This window comes from Protopterus annectens, chromosome 3.part1, assembly GCF_019279795.1.
Source record: "Protopterus annectens isolate FY-2018-M chromosome 3.part1, PAN1.0, whole genome shotgun sequence".
NCBI lineage: Eukaryota > Metazoa > Chordata > Ceratodontiformes > Protopteridae > Protopterus > Protopterus annectens.
The window spans coordinates 1,445,206,546-1,445,228,124 of NC_056732.1; the positions used below are offsets into that span (position 1 = coordinate 1,445,206,546).

The 21,579-nt window shown below is 40.2% G+C and overlaps 1 protein-coding gene across 3 annotated transcripts in view; it reads left to right on the forward strand.

Annotated features, from left to right (window-relative positions):
- CROT (carnitine O-octanoyltransferase) overlaps positions 1 to 21,579 on the forward strand; it is a 1,004,553-nt gene that overhangs the window by 200,615 nt on the left and 782,359 nt on the right. For all 3 annotated transcript variants that reach the window (XM_044067515.1, XM_044067513.1, XM_044067514.1), the window contains exon 5: positions 18,482 to 18,606. In XM_044067515.1, the coding sequence (XP_043923450.1) occupies positions 18,482 to 18,606 (125 nt within the window). The remainder of the gene's footprint in view (positions 1 to 18,481; positions 18,607 to 21,579) is intronic.

Below are 21,579 nucleotides of genomic sequence, written 5' to 3' on the forward strand. Positions count from 1 at the left end.
ATCACCTCCCTTCTTAACCTAGCTTCCACTATTCTTTCCCATAACTTCATGCTGTGACTGATTAATTTAATCCCTCTGTAGTTACTACAGCTCTGCACATTACCCTTCTTAAAAGCGGTACCAAAACACTTTTTCTCCATTCCTCAGGCATCCTCTCACTTTCCAAGATTTCATTAAACAATCTAGTTAAAATCTCCACTGCCATTTCACCTAAACACCTCCATGCTTCCACAGGTATGTCATCTGGACCAACAGCCTTTCCGTTCTTCATCCTCTTCATAGCTATCCTTACTTCCTCCTTGCTAATCCACTGCACTTCATGATTCACTATCTGCACATCATCCAACCTTCTCGTCCTCTCATTCTCTTCATTCATCAGCCCCCAAAGTACACTTTCCATCTGCTCAACACACTCCTCGCTTGTGAGTACGTTTCCCTCATTATCCTTTATCACCCTTACCTGCTGCACATCTTTACTAGCTCGGTCCTTCTGTCTAGCCAGTCGGTACAGGTCCTTTTCTCCCTCATAGGTTCATAGGTTCATACTAGGCTATCTGCCCTAGGGCATTTATAAGCCTAGCCAGAGTGTGTGTGGCTTTCACCACCCCTTAGGATGAGAATACTATACCCATTAATTTGCTGTGCCTCTGTCCAGCAGTAATACAGAGATGATTCCCGGGGTAAACCTACGATCTCCCATCCACTCGTCAAGATTTCTCTTGAACAGAGTCAGTGAGGGGCTCTGCCTCACATGGACTGGGATTCTGTTCCATAGTGTAGGGAGTCTCTGGGTGATGAATCTGTCCCTCCAGCACGTCCTATTTATATCCGTGCTGAGGTTTAAGTCTCTTGCTGTCGTGGCTCTGGTGGATTTTATACAACTCGGTATACGCCTTATTCTTAGCCTTCGCCACCTCTCTCTTTGCCAGGCACCTCATCTCCTTATACTCTTGTCTACTTTCTTCATCTCTCTGACAATCCTATTTCTTCTTCACCAACCTCTTTCTCTGTATACTCTCCTGTACTTCTTCATTCCACCACCAGGTCTCCTTTTCCTCCTTCCTCTTTCCAGATGTCACACCAAGCACCTTTCTAGCCATCTCTCTTACTAGCTCTGCTGTAGTTACCCAGCTATTCGGTAATTCTTCACTGCCACCCAGTGCCTGTCTTAACTCTTCCCTGAACATCACCTCACAATTACCATTTTTCAATTTCCACCATTTGATCCTTGGTGCTGCCCTCACACTCATCCTCCTCTTCTTGATCACCAATGTCATCCTACAAACCACCATCCTATGCTGCCTAACTACACTTTCCCCTGCCACCACTTTACAGTCTCCAGTCTCCTTCAGACTGGCCCTTCTACATAAGATATAATCCACCTGTGTGCATCTTCCTCCACTCTCATATGTCACCCTATGCTCCTCCCTCTCCACTACCATCTGACCTTCTGCATTCCTTTGCTTAACACCATACCTACCCATCACTTCCTCATCCCCTCTGTTCCCTTCACCAACATGCACATTGAAATCTGCTCCAATCACCAGCCTCTCACCCTTGGGTACAGTCATCACCACTTCATCCAACTCAGTCCAAAATTTTTCTTTCTCATCCATCGCACACCCAACTTGTGGAGCATATGCACTAACAGCATTCATCATTACACCATCAATTTCCAGCTTCATAAACATCACTCTATCCGACACTCTTTTCACCTCCAAAACACTCTTAACATACTGTTCCTTCAGGATAATGCCTACGCCATTTCTCCTCCCATCCACACCATGATAAAACAATTTGAACCCGCCTCTGATACACCTAGCCTTGCTCCCCTTCCATCTGGTCTATTGCGCACACAATATACCAACCGTCCTTCGGTCCCTCATATCAGCTAGCTCTCTCCCTATACCAGTCATACTGCCAACATTCAAAGTTCCGACCCTCACTATCACAGTCCTAGCCTTTACCTGCCTTCGGCCATGCCTTCCGCCTCTTCTCCTCCTTCAGCCAACAGTAGCCCAATTTCCGCCAGCACCCTGTTGGCCAACAGTACTGGTGGCAGCCGTTAACCTGGGCCTCAACCGATCTGGTATGTATATCTGTACTTTTGTCTGCATGTATGATGTGGCAAAATTTTATGCCAGATGCCCTTCCTGACGCATCCCTCCCCATTTATCCGGGCTTGGGACCGGCACAAAGAAATGCACTGGCTTGTGCTTATCGTGGTCTCATTTTTTTTATCACAAAAACCTGGCATTTTAACACTTTTTATGTTCAGTGTGTGTGTCTCTCTCTCTCTCTCTCTATATATATATATATATAATGTATACTGTGTCTTCTGGGTCTGAGTATGTGATGTCATTTACTGTTACCTCTGTGAAATGCTGGGAATTGTTTCTCAGGTTTTTTAACATAGTTAAAGAAGGTTTTGTGGTTATCCTTCGCCTGGGTGGCCATTTTTACCTCAGGTCTGGCTTTGACTGATTTGATCAGGGTTCAGAGTTCCCTGTTAAGTTTAGCAAGAGTGTTTTTGGCATTATGAGAGTTAAACTTATTTTTGTGTGCAGTGTATTGTTTTATTTTATTGTAGGCAATGTTTATATTTTGGTTCTACCACAGAAGTTTATTTTTAAGTTTGGCATTGTATTTACTTTGAAGGGGAACAGCTATATCTAAACAGCTATTTACATGTGCATAGAAATTGGTGATGCATTATTTTGCATAAGTACTGGGGCCATCCAATTGGAAGTGGATTTTGAGCTTAGCTAGGTCATCACTCGGGTTTAGTGGATTAGCTTTAGCATAATCTCTGAGTACTAACTTATTGGAGTAAGCTTCTAGTTTCAGTGTTATTGTGAATGTGACTGGTGTGCAGACCAAGTTAACGAGGGAAGAAGTTAAAATGGGTGAAGAGCAAAGCTGCCCCATATTGGTAAAGATCAGCTCCAGGATTTTATCACCCCTGCTTGGGATGCGGACTAACTTGTTCAGAGAGTTTATATAGAGGAAGTCCAAAAATACTGAGTTTTCATGTTTGAGGATGTGGAGGTCTTCCAGATGATGTAGGGATAGTTGAAGTTGTCAAGACCATGGTGTTTGGCTTAATGCATAGGAATGCCATGCTATTTAGGTAGGCGGTATGGGTTGAGGTGGGTCTAAAGGGGTCCTGTAGTTATCTATGCTATAATAAGGGATTTTGTTGATATTAAGTTGTATGTGGAGGAATTTCAGGTCGTCATCTTGTTAGTGCGTGTGACATTGAAATGTAAAGACACCATCACCTTTAGTGCTTTCATGTAGTGTGGTGAACCTGAATGTGTGGAAGAAATTAAAACCCTGCAATAATGGGTGCTCTCACTGGTCTTGAACCAGGTCTCTGTGACACTTATAATAATGTGTTCCAGGGTAAGGAATGCTTCAGGGGGGGGTGGAGCTTTTGTTAAGTATCCTAACTTAAGGCAGCAATACCTTATGCATTCCCTAATTGCATAGAATGTGTAGACATACTGATGAACTTCTGGTACCCCTCTAATATCTGTGCAGGGACTATTATTTGATCAAAAACTACAAACCAGTTTCACTGCTGTGTCAAGTCTGGACCAAACCCAATACAATTCCTGGGTAATCAATTTAAATTCAAAGTCATTATCTTTGTCTTTACTCAGATGTTGCTTGAAGTCCCCCCCCCACTAGTAATATTAGAGAACATTGTCATACCTAATGTATTTGCACAAACAGTATGTAGATAGGATTGTCAATAAAAAACTAGGTCAACTTAAGCAATGTTACTGAGTTGCCCATCTTCTCTCTCATTCTGCTCCTGCTTTGACAGGGGATATCGTTATCCCCAAAATGGAATATTAAATTCCACTATTAACTTTCCATTCCATTTCCAATACTCCTAAAGTACAGACTGCTGAAAACAAACCCTGTAGGTGTGTTTTGCTTGCAGACTTCCTCACCCATTACTGTTATCTACTAAAAGGCTTTGATTGGTTACTGTAAATTACACAGCTACAATACTGTTTAGCTGTCAGATATTCACAATCCTTAAACAAGGACAGTGCCCACCCTTAAAGAGTAAACTTCTAGTTAAACTACAAAACTACTCCTTCCGGGATAATCTGGAAGATGCACTTTCTCTAAATTGATCCCATTTCAAAAGCTCAGTAGGGAAGAAGGCATTTTCTAAACTTATCCCAGCCATTTGGCATCCACTTCCATCACAGCCAAAAGAACGACAGACCTTGGGAACATTTAAGGCTAAACTTAAGGAACATCTGACAAGTGAAGAAGTCTGTATTTACTTTTAGGACAATGTTTGCTTCCTTCAGTGCTTGTTAGTCAAACTTGTAAATGTTCAATTTCCAAATTTTGAAATCTAAATTGAACGTTAATTTACATGGAATTATTTTTTAGACTATATGTGTTTGTATTCTAATTGCATAAAGCAACTGTGTATTTTTGTATCTACATATGACCTTATTTAACATCTTGGTCCATGTTGTGACTGGAAAGTTTCTGGCGATTAGTCAGTCTGTCAGTCCACACTGTGCTCCTGAGTCAGAGACTCAGCTGTTGGGTAGTCTCTCCTTTCCAACACGCTGGCATAGGCCTCTCAGAGAGGCTAATTTGAGTGATTCATCTTTAACTGTAGCAAACCCTCCTGTGTCACATTTTGGCAATGAGGGTTACCACTCTAGTTTTCCGGTCCAGGGGTATTGTCCCCTTCTTCCATGCAGCACTGAAAGACCAGTTAGCCATATGATTCCAACAGTATCTATACATTCAGCCTTTCTGATTAAATTTCATTCACTATTGTGGTCTTGCCACCTTGTAACTTTTTTAATTATAGTAACCTGTTCCATAAAAACTGACACAATCCCATCAATTGTTTCTGGTACTACATCAAAAGAGGGCATGCACACCAGTTTCAGGAGTTCCTCAAAATGTTGGTTCCATCTCCTGACAAAGGGTCCTAATGAAGACCAATGTTAATAAATGTCCATGCCTATCCTCCACTGTGAGTCAGTATTCATAACCATCCCAAATGTTTCCCATGTCCAGGTCTTTGTTTCTGTGATTGCCACAGTTACTGTCTTCCTGAACTTCTGATATTTTTCAGTCAGATCTAGATACCCCCTAAAAACACACACATAAGCTTCTTCCATTAACTTGAAAGTTTTCCATTCTGATAACCCCCATCAGTAGGTCTTTAGGTTGCTTGCATGATATGCAGATACCACCTTTTTGATCACAGTTGCTTGTCACCACAGCAACTAGTAATGTCTTGAGCAGGGTCCCACCAGGCTCCAGTACCTCAGTCTCCCGTGATGTATAATAGAAAAACTCACCTTGTAGAGAAGCATCTTTTAGACATTCCCAGGAAACCTTCAATACACATTTGGGTTTTCCATATGTATCTTGCTGTCTGATCAAACTCCCCACCCAAGGGTATCCGTGAACAGGTCATCACCTTTCCTTGACCCAGGTGTCTGGAACATGTGCTGTCAGAGTCATTTATCAGACTTTTCCCCAGAGTATTCTAGCAAAAGCAGCCTTGTTTTTTTCACACAATGTCTGTTGTGGACAGTCCATGGATAGTGTAGTGGTCAAGTTGCAGTTCACCATTATGTGCCTTATCAGGCATGTCTTGTATGATCATTGAAGACGGTCAGTGAGAGGTACCATATTAAGTACTGCACCCACTGTTTTAAAGAGGGCGACATGCTCTGAATAGCTGTTAGGTGCATGTGCATGAACAGTAAATGGGTTTTTCCATTCTGCAAGTTGCAGCATTGAAGTAATCATCTTGTCTAATAGCACGGATTCCAGCTATGTATCATCCACCTGGAGGCTTGCCCCCCCCCACATACACACACCCACAGCCACACGTTGCCTTTTCTGAGGCGCAACTCCAGAGAAGGAGTGAGACCATCAAACCTTTCAAAAACTGGTTTCAGTGCAAGTGCTGTGTACAAAGGTAAGATGAGATATGTCTTTCTGGTACTATTCGACCTCCCCCAAAGCCTCTTACTCCTTCACAGTAGTGAGGTGACATTCAAAATTCAGAGATTAATTTTCCATTGTCAGAGTGTGTTCCGTCAAAACCAGCCCACTCTTAATTGTCACTTGAAGGGCATTGAATTGGACACAGCCTCATTATTTTGCTGGTGGTGAGCTAACACAGCATCCCCTTGGAGCTCTGTCAAACTGAGGCCACCCAGCCACTAGGCACTGGTGAACGCCACCCCAAGCTCTGACTTCAAGGAGTTTGTCAAAGTATCTCTGTTCTGGACAGAATTCTCTTATTCTTTGAAAGAGCAATTTTTAAGAGTCATTTGTCTTGCCCCTCTTAGATTATTTTACCAAAGATGACCTTATCAGGACCACAAACCTCCTGCATCATAGCTGTAGAGATAACAAGGATATGCAAATCTTTTTATCAGAGTAAAGCCATAATTTCAGGAAGGGATATTCCATGAAATATTCTGTTTATTTATTGATTGATTAGAGAAGTTCCCAAGTCTCCATTTGAACTATCCTTTTTCATTCCCTTAAAATTCTTGGTATGGAAATCCTGTGTTTTAGTATGTTACTTCAGCCCAGAGAGCTTCAGAGCTTAAAGTACTTGCTTGTTCACAGCCTTGTAGAAATTTATATAAAAGTAAAATTCCTGTGTTTACTAATTCATTGTCGTACTCTGTAATGTCTGATACAACGTTGAACCAATAAATTTATAGCTGTTTTTATTTCATCTTCAGAACTGTGGAGAAATAATATTGCACATTATGAATCCAGTTAGATGGTTTGGGGCATACATTTCTAGGACTGACTGTGTTAGAAAGCTATAACAGCTGTTTCTTTCTCCAGTGATTGGGTGGGACCCATTTCTAATTTGTTAGTGAAATGTATTAGATTCTGTTATGATTCCGTTGGTAAGCCCATTCAGGACCAGAAAAGGGTTCATGTCTTTCTAGAGGTGCTGTTGCCTCTGCAACCTTTGGCAGGGAAACTTACCAGGAGACATCTTTGAAATAGTGACACTCACTTATTTGCTCTTTCAATTAAAACCACTAGTTAAATTTACAGTCAAGACAAGAGGAGTTTTTGCTGCAGACATTCATAGAAGGCTGGTTATTACATACCACTATAAGCTGGATTCCTGTCCTGATGTTTCATTAAGTATTTGTTGCAAAAAAGTGGAAGTGAATAAAATATAATATAGTTCTGTCTGGGACTGTTCTTAGTGTTTGATAACTAGTTTCATAATAGCCCGGTTGGTATTAGTACCTTTCTGTTAGTGCATCTTTGTTTGAAGTTCTCATTATTTACTTTCTGTTGTGTTTGTCATTTAGCTGTGTTAGTTACAGGTTGAGAGTGTTATGCTTCAATTTTGCAGTAATGTATAGCCTGGAAGGCCTAGTTTTCAGATAGAAGGCTCTCAAACTAACTGCTGGAAAAAGCAGAGAAGCCTTGACTCGCATTATTTAGCAATATTTTTTAATGCGACTTTTGTTCCACCAGTGTCCACAACCATTGACCCTCCATCCCGTGTTGGTCTCTCCGTTATCCATTCTTCCTAACTTCTGAAGATACTTGGAGAGAAAGAAAGAAGGCAAAGCTGTGGATCTTGTCTGTTATCCAGAATAAGGAGGCTTTTGTATGCTACTTAGTTAGACCTCCACATGGTGGCCACAGTGATTTCCAAAGTAGGTCCTGCAGTACTGGTTCAGTGGTGTGTATGTGTGCACAAACACATACTTCATCACCCACACACACATCAAAAATCCATCTACAGCACTACTGCATGGTAGGTCAGCATAAGTTATTGCCCTTGTACTTCTGATGTTCCACCTGGCTTACACCATGTGCAGTCATACGGTGGGCTGAACTGCTTCCATGTCTGTGTGATGGATAAGTCAACCATTAACCATTCATTTCCATCCCCTTGTGTGGCTTCTCCATTATCCTGCTGGGTTGTAGTCCGGGCGATACTGTGTGCAATTAGTTCTGTTTGTTAATTCTGAGGGAGAGAGAGGCACCTTCTAGTCAAAAGCTGGGGATAATGGTAGAGACTTGCCTGTTAAAACTACTGTTGATTGACCAAAGGTGGGTTGGGAGTTCATGTGATAGCTATATCATTTTACGGTCTTGTAAAGCACTTTTCATTTAGGGGTCATAGCTGCAAGACTCTAGAAAGTGTTCCTTTCCTGCTGTTGAGATGGGGATTATCCTGCTGTAGTGGTCATGACTCGTGTACTCTCAGGTAGCCACATGGGAATAGTAGTGAGAGACCAAATTTCATTGCTTAAGAATTTGAGGCTTGATGTTGTGACCTTTAAAGAGCCATAACCTACACATATTTATTACCAGAAGGACAGAAATAAGGTACATTATCTACTGTTATGATGAGATTGTTTGTCTTTGTTTGTTGAAGTGGAGATCCTGATAGGCTAGGCAAATCACACTAGAGTGGCAGGCATACTTTTCAACTATCCAAATTTTCACAATATGTCCAGATTTTTGCCTCATATTTTTGGTATGTTCCTTGTAAAATTTATAGTTCTGGCAAATCATTGAGGACTAAAGGCACTAAATAATAACAGGTATTTGAGCTTCAGACTTCATATCCTTCAAAAAATGTATGTTAATACCAAACCTGTTCTAAAGATTTTCTAGGTTTATAAGGGCAGTCATTAAAATATGCTGCTAATTTTGAGCCTTTGCCCTGACCATTATTTTTGGCTTAGAGGTTGATAGGTATTGCCAAGAAGACTTCAGACATGAGCTACAAGTGCTTAAGTTTGTATCATTAAAGACTGACATTGTATTGTGCAGTTAAAATATATGATTTGTTTGATTTTTGTTTATTTTATTTATCCTTTGTTGGCCAGGTTAGTCCTGATAAGCTAGTAGCCTCTTTTCAATGGAGACCCAAGATGATATTTCTACTTCTATGGCAAGTTTGGCCAGTACATTGGGAGCTTCCTTTTGTAAGGTGCTGTGGGATTTTTTACATCCAGCTGAGCTACCACTAATGGACCAAATGGGACCTTGGTCTAATGTCTCATCTGAAGGACGCCACACTCAGAAGTGCCACACCCTCCTTATGCTACATTGCACTATCAGCAATCCATCTACTTGGTGTGGGAATAGAACCCTCATTCTGGTGTAGCATTTTTAGTAGGTCCACCAACAGGTGTTTTTAAGTTTACAGTTTAATAACCTTGTAAGTAGCTTATTATCTTACAGGTTGCCCCCTTTTCAGACTTTTGGCAAGAAATGGGACTCCTGTAGGTGTGCAGACTCCTTATCCCTTATGAAGGCGTGCATACTCCTTATCCCTTGTGGATAGATGCTTTACGTGATCTTTGGAGGCATGTAGGCCACAAACAAGAATGGTCATAATGGCTGTTTTTTAGCTACTGCATTGTAGTAGCAGGACATGTAAATAACATTTGTTTAATTCAGCCACCTTGCCAAGTAGTGTGCCTTTTTGTAGTTGCAAGCTTGTGTTATAGCAGAGATTTAAAACTGGAGGTCTCTGATGGAGATGATTTGCTTGACGTAAAGATGGCAAGCATGCCTGAATGCAGGACCTCAAGATTTTAAAAAGAGCTGCAACTAGGGCATACAAAGAACATGCCTTAATGTCCCATGTAGTATTGAATTTCCTGTGTGAGATCATATGGTATTCTGAGTACTCACATATAGTTTCAACTTGTATTATTTATCTTGTTTCAGGCTAGGTGAGCCTTTTTTGTGAGTCATGGACAATATTTGCCCTAATGTGCACTTACTTGCTGTTTTGATGCATCCCTTAAAAAGCATTCTTGTGTGGCTTCATGCTGCTGCTGTGAAAAGCATTTCTCAATTAACTAGTCTTAGATATTGCCTCATACACATTCCATTTGACTGTGTCTGTCATGAAGAACTGCAGTTTATTCAGAATGCATTCATCCTCTTGTTTACTAATCACTGGTGAAGACAGACTTCTGTCTGAAGGGTGAGAGTCCTGATACATTCAAAAATAAACTGTGATTGAAAGGAAAAACAATGAATTCCAAAACTTGCTGTTAAGCCATCAAAAAATTTTGGAAGGTCCCATAGAGCTTCCTGCTACTTACACTCCAAGATCATTGTACCTTGAGTAGATGAAGTGCACTGAAATAGTAAAAACAATAAAAATGTATCTCAACACCAGAAATAAAAAAAATCACTTATTTTAATCCAAAAACAAATAGCAGGGCTTTCAGGAATAATTCTTTCTTCATTGCATATAAAACACAGTTAAAATACAGAGTTTTTTTGAAATACAGCACATGATCCAATCACCCAATAAGAGCTCAGCTTGTTATACAAAGAACCTAAAGTTTAAAGACACGCAACACATAAAAAAGTACATTCAAAAGCAACTTAAAAAGCACAACAGATTCAGGCAATCGGTAGCAACATTCACTTCAGTTTCATTTGTTTTTGTTTTATACAGGCTTTAAACTAACAAACATTTAATCCAGGTGCACGGTCAGCCTGCAGTTTTAAAATCCACCTGTGTTCAGCTAGTTTAGTGGCATTTAGAACATCACCACCTCTTATGTTAAAAATATCCTTTGTATTACTCTAAATTTAAATGGATGGCTTGTGCCATTGTCATGAATATGCTTAGCCAAGGAATTAGTAAGTGTATTCCTTCTGACATCTAAAAGATGTTCAGAAATTGTTTCCATAAATTTTCCATTAGATTTACCTACCTGGAGTGAAATTAATGAATGTCGTGCACACAGTGAAATAAACCAGATTCTGTGTGTTACAGGTAGCAAAGCAATCAAAGTCATAAATATGTTTTGTTTATGGATGTTCAAAAGTAACAGAAGGATCAATGTGTTTCCAAAAAACAATTATAGTACGGAACAGCACCTTTTCTTTTAATTCTAGTGGCTTGGTCCTTCTTTTCATGCATTTCCTTATAGCATATTTTCTGTTTCAGGGTAAGGCATTTCTTAAAAGTAAACCTGTGAGATGCAGCTATTTTTATACCCAGTTCTGGCATAGCAATTCGTATGTCCCAGTTTCTCTGTATAATATGAGTAACACCTCTAGTATTAACACTATATTTCATGATGTACAGGATTATTTAACATCTGTTGACTGGGAAAGTTGGACTAGGGCAGAGCCTATTTTCAGTGGATGTCCGGGGAGAAATGCTCCAGACGCATGTCTTTGGAATGTGGGAGGAAACCGCAGTATCTGGAAAAAAATCCATGCAAAAGCAGGGAGGACATTTAGACTTCACAGAAGGCACCCCAGCCGAGAATCGAACCAGAGAACTTCATTTAGTCTGTAGTTATCCTAGCGAAAAATATGGCTTGGCCCTACCATCTCTTTCATTTGTTACATAGTTAGATGTTTCATTCAAAAGACCATCATCATAGCCTCTCATCTGAAATTCTCGTCTTAACATCTCCAACTGCTGGTTACATAGTGTTGCATCTGTAGTCAGTCTACTCACTGTCCTGTACTGACTATTAACTGCCCCTTTAAAAACATGACCAGGATGCATACTGCAACTATGGAGAAATCTGCTAGCCTGAACTTCCTTCCTATAGATATTCGTTAATATCAGCCCATCAGTATTTTTAAGTGCTATGTCCAAAAAACAAACATCTGTTCTAGAATATTTCATAGGTTCATAGGTGAGTACTAGGCTAATGGCCCTGGAGCCTTTACAAGCCTAGCCCATAGGATTACCCTGGCATCGTGCCACCGAACCTTAGTTCCCAGTGCCTCTGTCGAATAGAGTCACTGGAGTGATCCCCGAGGTGAATTTTCTATTTTCCATCCACTCATCAAGATTTCTCTTGAAGAGGGCCGGCCAGTGAGACTCTCCTCTTGACATGTATGGGAAGTCTATTCCATAGCATGGGCAGCCTCTGGGTTATGAACCTGTCCCTCCAGCTTGTTCTGTTGATTGTGGTAATGAGGTTGAGGAATCTGGAGTGTGTAGTGTGGAGGGATTGGGATTTCTTTAGATGTAGCATTTCTAACAGAGCTGGGTTAGACATGGCTTTGTAAGTCAAGCAGTGATCACCTCTAAGTAGGTGATATGAGACAGAGAATAGTTGGAGTTTTTTTGAGTCTGTCCATATAGGAAAGAAACACCAACAACGAAAACTGCAGCCAACTGGAAAAATCTTTACTTCTTTTAAACAGATTCTGGTACCTCGGCCTTCGCCTTCATTGGAATAAATTGTTCTAAATCACACCAGCTTATATATACACCATTCATTTCAATTAAACAATCAAATGAATTCATCAATTAAGAAATTTAGAAAACTTTTTAAATTTAACACAGCATATTATTATTAATCTTTAATATTACTTGTCACAGCATGTTATTATAAATCTTTAATATTATTTTTATACATTAATATAATACTTAAATTTCTAAATTCATACCATTTTTACAAAATGTGGGCATTTTTCTGGATTCTGTTATAAAGAAATATATCACAAGAATTCCTTCACATGTTAAAAATACAAAGGAGGTCTGTGATAATTTCAAGGGAATTATATGTCAGGACAATTTTTATTGGGCAAGTGTTGATGTAAAATCTTTATATACGTCTATTTCTAATAAATGGGGTTTAGATGCAGTACATCGGCTCTTGGGTGATGGACCCAGAACAACATATATTATTTCCCTATTGGAATTTTGTCTTACTCACAATTTTTTTGAATTTGATAAAAAATGTTACCTACAAAGGGAAGGTACAGCAATGGGTGCTAGTTTTGCTCCCTCTTATGCCATAATTTTTATGGGTTTTTTTGAAAATTTATTTTTGTATACTACTAATTTTTTTCAAAAAAATGTGATTGTTTACAAGAGATATATTGATGATTTAATATTTTTGTGTAAGGGCAATTCAATGGAGTTTAATGACTTTATTTCAACTTTGAAATTAAACTCTTGTGGTTTGGACTTTACTTTTGAAGTGAAGTCAAGGTCAATCCAGTTTTTGGATGTTGAGTTTTATGTTGGTAGTGATGGGAAGATACAACATAAACCCTTCCACAAAGTTACGGCAGTAAACAATTTTTTGCATGCCACTAGTATGCATAGTGTTCAGTTGATTAACTCTTTACCTTTGGGAGAATTTAAAAGAATTGCTGCTAATACTTCAGAAGTTAGGAATTTAAAGAGGGAATTTGATGTAATTTGTGAAAAATTAAATAATCGAGGATATAGATGGGATAATATTATGTTACATAGAAATAAAGTTGAAAGAGAGTTAAACCTACACTTTAGTGTTCACCAATACTTAGGTAGAAAGAATGAAAAAAGTGGGAATACTAGGGATGATGGAGGATTTTTAGAATCAGCTTGTAATGATGGCAATAACTTGGAAGTTAAGGATAAAATATTTTTTATTAATAGGTATTCACTTTTTTCACCTATATTAAGAAAAATAATATTCAATATGTGGCCTATAGTTATGAATGATGATTTTTTGAAAACTATTATCCCCAATGACATTATTTTCTCTTATGGTAGATGCAGTAATTTGAAAGAGCTGGTTAGGTATAAAGGCAGGAGGGTTAAAGCTAATAATGCTGGAGCTTATGCTTGTGGACGCGTTATAGAATTGTAGTAAAATTGTGAATTTGATGGTAGTATGATAAATGGCGTTAAATATAATGCCATTGATCATTTCAGTTGTAATTCCTTTGGGGTAATTTATATAATAGGTTGTAAATGTGAAATAAGAAAATGGTATATAGGGCAGACAAAAAGAAAAATAAAATTGAGAATCATGGAACATTTGGGAGATATCAGGAGGGGTAGACTGGATAGTCCAGTAGCTAATCACTTTCATCAATTTCATGGTGGTGGATATGAGGACTTTATATTTAGTGTTTTGGCAAAACCAGATGGGGTGGGGGCAAACATTAATTTTCAGAAAAAATTATTGAGAATGGAATCTAATTTTATAATAAATTATAAAACCTTGTTTCCAAATGGTATGAATTTAGAAATTTAAGTATTATATTAATGTATAAAAATAATATTAAAGATTTATAATAACATGCTGTGACAAGTAATATTAAAGATTAATAATAATATGCTGTGTTAAATTTAAAAAGTTTTCTAAATTTCTTAATTGATGAATTCATTTGATTGTTTAATTGAAATGACTGGTGTATATATAAGCTGGTGTGATTTAGAACAATTTATTCCAATGAAGGCGAAGGCCGAGGTACCAGAATCTGTTTAAAAGAAGTAAAGATTTTTCCAGTTGGCTGCAGTTTTCGTTGTTGGTGTTTCTTTCCTTTGGTCTATCTACATGTGTTTTTTTGCAATCTGTCCATATAGGACAAGTGTTTAAGGCCTAGGATCCTCTTTATGAGGTACTTTTGCGGCCTCTCCAGTTGTTGCAGGTGTCTAGTGAGGTACATGCCAAATAGGGAATTGTACTCGATGATTGGCCTAATGAGGGAAGAGTAGAGGGAGACAATGACCTCATTCTTCCTGGATGCAAAACCCTTAGTAATGAGATGTGCCACAGAGAAAGACTTTATGACCACAGTCAAAAGAGAGGTTGCTGTCAACCTGTGTTTTCAGATCTCTTATAACACCTTTTGTGTTCAGTGGACTACCACTGATGTGGTAGTTCATGGGAACCGGGTTTTTCCCAAAGGGGATGACAACACATTTTTTGGCATTGAGCTTAAGGCCATGATTCTGACACCAGTCGTTGGTCTCAGTGAGGCCTTTCTGTAGGATGTCAACATCAGTTAGGGAGTTAATTATGGCACCCAACTTGCAATCATCTGCGAACTTTGTCAGCCAGAGTCCCTTCGTGTTGGCCTGGACTTCAGAGAATTACATGCCAAACAGGAGAGGACCCAGGACCGAACCCTTTGGGACTCCACTCATGACTGGTCGGCAGTCAGACTTGGAGTCAGCTACTTTCACACTGTGGGTTCTATCTGTAAGCCAGTTTGCAACCCACCTAGTGATATAGGGGTTGATGCCTAGCTTAGAGAGTTTTTCTATGATTCCTGAGTGGGGAATGGTATCAAAGGCCTTGGCCAGATCAAGGTAGGCTGCATATGAACCACCTTGTCTTCATCCACAGCTCTGCTGACTGACTCAGAAAAGTCGACCAGGTTGTGCAGGCACGATCTACCCTTCACAAAACCAAACTGTGTGGGATCCTTGTTTATTAGGTCCATAATGATGCATTCCATAGCTTTGCATATCAGACTCGTCAGGCAAATAGGGTGATAGTTCCCAGGGTTTGTAGTCACTCCTCCTTTGTGGAGAGGGATGACTGTAGCAGTGCGCCATTCGGTAGGGACAAAGCCTGTGGTGAGGCTGTGATTGAACAAGGCACATGAGTGAGTTGCTAGTTCACTCTGTAGTTCATGTAGAACACAGCCAGGGATATTGTCAGGTCCCATAGAAGCTGTATTCTTGGCCTTGGACAGTGCTGTTTTAACCTGTGCAGCAGTAATACTGGGTGCCTGGCAATCTACTGGTATTGTGATTGGTCCTTTGGTGGGGGAGAGAGGGGTAAAGTTGGCACTGAATCTGTCGCCCAGTATATTGGCAATATCTGTTAGCTTGGTATAGGAGGTGCCATTGTGCAATAACTTCGAGCAAATATGGGTATTGCCATGGAGATTCTTCTATAGAAGGCCTTGTGGTTGTCTTTACTATTTGCTGCAATTCTGTTTTCATAGCTAGCTTTAGAGGATTTGATGAGGGATCTCAACTTTTTGAAGAGGCTGATAAGGGAGTTTTTCCAGTCCTGGGACTTCACCTTATTCCACATCAGTTTCTTCCTTCTGTTGTAGAGTTTGTTTATAGTAGGGGACCACCAGACTGGCTTCCTTTTTTTTTGGAGGAGAGCATCTTGGCTCTGTTGGGTGTGGTGAGATCCATGCACTTGTGTACATGTTTGTACAGGGCATTAGTGTATGATTCGGTGATCATGCAGCCATTCACCAATTGCATGGGTGCCGTGAAGTTACCCACCTCTGTTTTTAGGAGCCCAAAATCAGCTTTGGAGAAGTTTCTCATGGTGGTTACCCTTGCGGGGGAGGGGAGTGGGAGGGATGTGGATTTCCAAGGTGATTAGTTTGTGGTCAGATCTAACCAGGGAGGAGATGACTATTGGTATAGAGCAATGGTCGCCCATGTTAGTAATGACCAGGTAAAGGATGTTGCTACCTCTACTGGGGGTAAGAACGAGCTGGTCCAGGGCATTGGAATTAATGAATTACAGGAAACGTTGGGCAAATTAATTGGTACATAAGTAGTTTTCCCAGTTAATGGAGGGGTAGTTGAAGTCGCCCAGTATGAGAGTGTTAGGTTGGACCCTGATATTCTTCAGGGTGCTTAGGTGTGAGTCTTGGGACATGGTTGGGGTACCTATATCAGGCTACGACCTGAATCGCTGTCTTACCCAATGTTAGCTGCACCTGAAGTATCCCTGATGCGTTATGTTGGGCTACCAGTCTGGAGGTGTGCACATCCTTTATGAATATGGAAACACAACTGCCTTTGAAGCTTCGGTCCAAGTTCTTGGGACAAAAGGTGTGGAATGCGTTATAGCCTGGTAGTACAGGGGTGCTTTCTGCTGCCTTGAACCAGGTCTCTGTTACAGCACAAATGTCGATGTTCTCCATTTTAAGGAGTGCTTCGAGCAAGTGCATTTTGAGATTTAGACTCCTAGCGTTGAGCAGGATGACCCTCAGATTGCTTTTGTTTGTAGCTGTTACGGTGGTAATTTGGTCTTTGGAACACTGCCTAAAAAAGGCACTATAGGGGTGGTAAGAGCCTTAACCAGTATCCAGAAGCCCAGGGGTGACAGATGCAAGCCATCTCTGGCAAAGAATCGAGGTCTGTCAATCATGTCATCCCAGGCAGAAAAGATACTGGATCCCCTTAGAATGACACTGAAACTTAGCCAATTGTTGAAATCAGTCATTTTCTGCTTGTACTATGGTATAATTCTGGGTGATGGTAGGAGGCTGCTTAGGGCTAGGGTCATACCCGCCTAGGCTACATAATCCGAAAGCTCCTCCATTTTTCTTTTCATGTAGTCCAGGGAGGTACGTCTCAGGTCATTCACACCCACATGTACAATGACAGAGTCATATTTGTACCTGTTGTTGAGGGACCTGAGTGCGTGGGTTGTGTGGCGGATCCTGGCACCTGACAGGCAGCTGACAGTTACTTTCTTCTTATTTAACCTAGTGAGTGAGACATCAGTGTGCCTCACTATCGAATCACCTATGACTAGTGTGTTAGGCATGCTGTTTTGCCTTAGGGGCTTTGGTTGAATGGCACACTGTTTAGGAGGGTTATGTATCTTGTGATTAGTGTTGTGTTGTGGTGGTCGAGTGTGTTTCTGCCTTGGAGGTCTCTGCTGTTTGGGTAGATTTTTATTGAGAGCCTCCGTGAAGGTGGGTGTGTGGTTTGTGTTTTTATGTGAAGGCAGTGCTGGTGTGTGTTCTGGAGGGCTATGTGTTCCATGTGGTGTGGTGCAAGTGTTGACCTTCTCCTCTTAACAAGCTGGAGAGTGCGTGGCTTTCACTTTGGATATATTAATGCATCTCTTGCAAGTCTGAGTACTGGGAGGTAAGAGGAGATGGTTATCAGTGTACATGAGACAGTTGCTATATTGCCTCAGGATGCACAAGTTCACCAGGTTAACTGGAGAAAGCAGAGGGAACTGACCTTTAAACATGCCTGGAGGGGTGGGCATTAATAATAACTACTGGAGTTTCCTTGTAGAACGTTTAGTGCTGGTAGCACTTTTGTCTGCTACAATAATTGGTACAAGAATTCTGGTAAAGTGCTTGACTAATAAACTAGTAAATGTAGAGGAGCGGACAGAACTAGCAGATCTCAGAAGCTTACAAACAGTCCAGGATACAGCAAATCTGTATATGGACTAGACTAGTTACAGAAAAGGCCAAAAACAGAATTTTTTTTTTTTTTTTTTTGGTAGAAAGTGGAGACAGAAGACAATGAGATAATTCAATATTCAGAAGTTAAAGGGGTGGCTTTGCTAAGTTCTCACTATAAACAGTAGAATGAGCTGATATAATGTGACTGGGGGGAGTGTCCAGTATCAACTTTATACCAGAGGCTGGCAACTCAAAGCCAGCAAGACTTGAGACCACCCCAAGAACTGGGAGGGTTGTACAGATTGCAGAGATATGTATTAAATGAGAAGTGCAGAGACAATTGAAAATAAACACTTATCTTTTCCCAGAAAATTTGTAGTAGTTTCCAAGAAGCTAACATATTTTTGTAGTTCATTTTCATTACCCTTTCAAACCAAAACCATATCATCAACATTTGCTCGTGTTATTTGATGTGTATTGTCCTGTATTCTGTTTTCTTTTGGTGGTCTAAAATGTGCGCCCATTTTTTTTAAACATTGATTTTTGTTGTATGCCATAGGGAAAGACTGGCTGTACACAAGTCTGAAAATACTCCTCTAGATATGGATCAGTTTCGCATGCTGTACTGCACTTGCAAGATCCCAGGAATAACACGGGATTCTATTGTCAGCTACTTTAAAACAGGTAAGAAAAATGTTCCCATATATAAAAGAAGAAATAATGGCAGTCTTTTAAATTTGTTATAGTGTAGAACAGCATGATGATGTGGCTGCCTTAGAAATTTGTTGTGCATTATATACAAAACTTCACTTTAGAAGAATTGCTGTCTTGCATATTTCAGTTATTTTGCTGTACTCATAGTTATTGCAGTGCTCTGTGGGAACCTGTTTCGCACACTGTGGTCCTTGTATGCATAAGTCTGATGCTCCATATTGATGGCCAGACCATTATTTTATTTACCTTGGTGAACTCTTCACTAAAAGCCTGGCTTTGGAACTAAGATGGATTGATTTATCTAGATAGGTAAGTAGTGGGCTAGTTGCCCTTGCGGACCATTTTAAGCCTAGCCAATTTCCCTTTTTGTGCTTTAACTAACCAATCCCGTTTTGACAGAGGTAGGACTTATCTATCCCATGGTCAGTAATTATATATTACCTATAAAGAGAATAACTGGGATCATACCATAGATAATTTGAGGGGACCCATGCCTGGTGTAAAGCATTTAGGAGCAGCCTGTGTCCATTAGTAGTACAGGGGTCACTCCTGTGGTCAATTTTCTGTTTCCCATACACAGATCCAAGCTGTATTTGAAAATGGACAGAGATGGACCTTGTTTTATGTGGATGGAGAGCCTCTTTCAGAGCAGTAATATCCACTGGGAAATACATGTCCCTCCAAATTTTTCTATTGATGTTGCATAAGAGGTTTAGATCCCTAGACTGAGTATTTCTGATGACATTTGACTTGCTGATGTGCAGTAAATTAATCAGTATTGGGTTGGTGGATGCCCTGTGTGTTAGACATAAGTCATCTCATAGCAGTCGTTAAGATACCAAGAGTAGTGACAGGGCTTTGAGTCAGTCCAGGTAGGCCATGTATCCTTTTAGTAAGGTAACTCTGTGGGCATTCCAGTTGTTGAATGTGTGTGAACAGATGCATGCCAAAGGGGACAGTATACTCAAGAGATAAGGTCTAAGGAACTGGTATTGTATATCCTGAATTCTGTGTGGCTGAAGTTAAAGTAGTTACTGTAGTTCGTCAGCAGGCTGTAGAGACCTGTACAGCATTCCTTGCTGTAGGAAGGAGCAGTGCATACTGAAAATGTAGAATGAATTCATTCTTTCATTCATTCATTGCATGCTGTGTACATACCTGCAGGTTTTTAGGCTTGTCATTAGCACAGTGAATTATATTTGGGTCTCCCATCATAAGCAAGTTTTTATATGTTTGAGAAATGAACTAAATTAATTCATCCTAAGAGAAGTACCTTAAGAAGTCACTTGAGGTGAATTTCTTAAATCCACTGTTGAGAACATACTGGGTATGGTTATGAATTGATCTCCAGGCATAATTCTTTGTAATGTACAGAGACTTTTAGGTGCCACACCATACTACCAGTTTAAAAAAAATGGTGGAAGAGCATGACGTGTCTGACAGGTCTTACAGATGTTAGCTGATCAGTACTGTGCTTCAGTTCTGTCTGCTGTTTGTGTGGCAGTATAGCAGGATAACAAAATCTGCAGTACTAATATATAAAAACCATCCCTGATTCTGGAGATTAAGGTAAGAGGCATGGTGTGAGGTATGTTACAGCTTTCAAAACTGTTAGTTGATATTCTGTGCAGTTCTGCGGTGACTTCATTTGTAGTGCAGAGCGACATTCATATTAAAGAACATCACTATAACGTAAAAGGTTATAATAGGATTTCTGGTCGTAATGAGCTTGTTATGTATACGAGACATGGTTGTCAAGAAATTCACATCAAGAATGAAGTTCAAAAGGTGAGTCCTGACATTCATATCACGACAGATGATAAGCTGGGTTACGATTGGAGAGACCTGATCGTAAATCCTTGTAATGAATGGAGACGTATATGCTGTAATGTTTTACAGTCATTTGAGGGAAAAAGTGTATGAGCAATTAATGAATTGTAGTTGTGAAAGCCTTAAGACTTGCCATTGCCACAGTAAGAAGAGTTATCACAGAAGAGTATTGAGAAGTAAAAAGAACTTTAATGACCCATGCATATTATTCAACCTTGCAAAAGCATTTAAGAAGAGTCAAACTTAATTGTTTGTTTCCTGCTGCTATTCTGTGGTGGCACTGGCTGTTAATGTTGTAGTGTAATAGGTTCATAGGTTCATACTAAGCTATCTGCCCAAGGGCATTTATAAGCCTAGCCCATAGTTATGTGGCTTTCGCCACCCCTTTAGTTTGAATAAAAACTATGCCTATCATTTTTCTGTGCCTCTGTCAAGCAGTGACACTGAAGTAATCCCTGGGGTATATCTGCGATCTCCCATCCATTGGTCAAGATTCCTCTTGAACAAGGCCAGCGAGGTGCTCTGCCTCACATGTACCGGGATTTTGTTCCACAGCATAGGGAGTCTCTGGGTGATGAATCTGTCCCTCCAGCACGTTCTATTTATAACCGTGTCAAGGTTTAAGTCTCCGCCCTTGTGGTTCTGAGGGATCTAGATTTTTGAGGTGAAGCATATTCATCAAATCTGGGTTTGACATGGCCTTATATGTCAGGCACAGGTCACCTCTGAGCAAGCGGTATGAGACTGAATAGAGCTGGAGTTCTTTCAGTCGGGCAGCATAAGACATATTTTTGAGACCCTTTATCCTTTTGGTGAGGAACTTTTGGGGCCTTTCAAGCTGCAGCAGGTGTCTGGTCAGATACATTCCGAACGGGGCATTGTACTCAATCATAGGTCTAATGAGTGATGAGTACAGGGGGACGATGACCTCCCTTGATCTAGATGTGAATCCCTTCATGATCAGGTGGGCGATATAGAAGGTTTTCCTAACTACTTTAGCAACATGAGTGTCATAGCTTAACAAATAGTGAAGGATACTTAACAAAAGCTTATTACGCATCTTTCAGACATCATAAAGGTGCTTAACCAGTTTGACTTTTAACCCGACTTTGG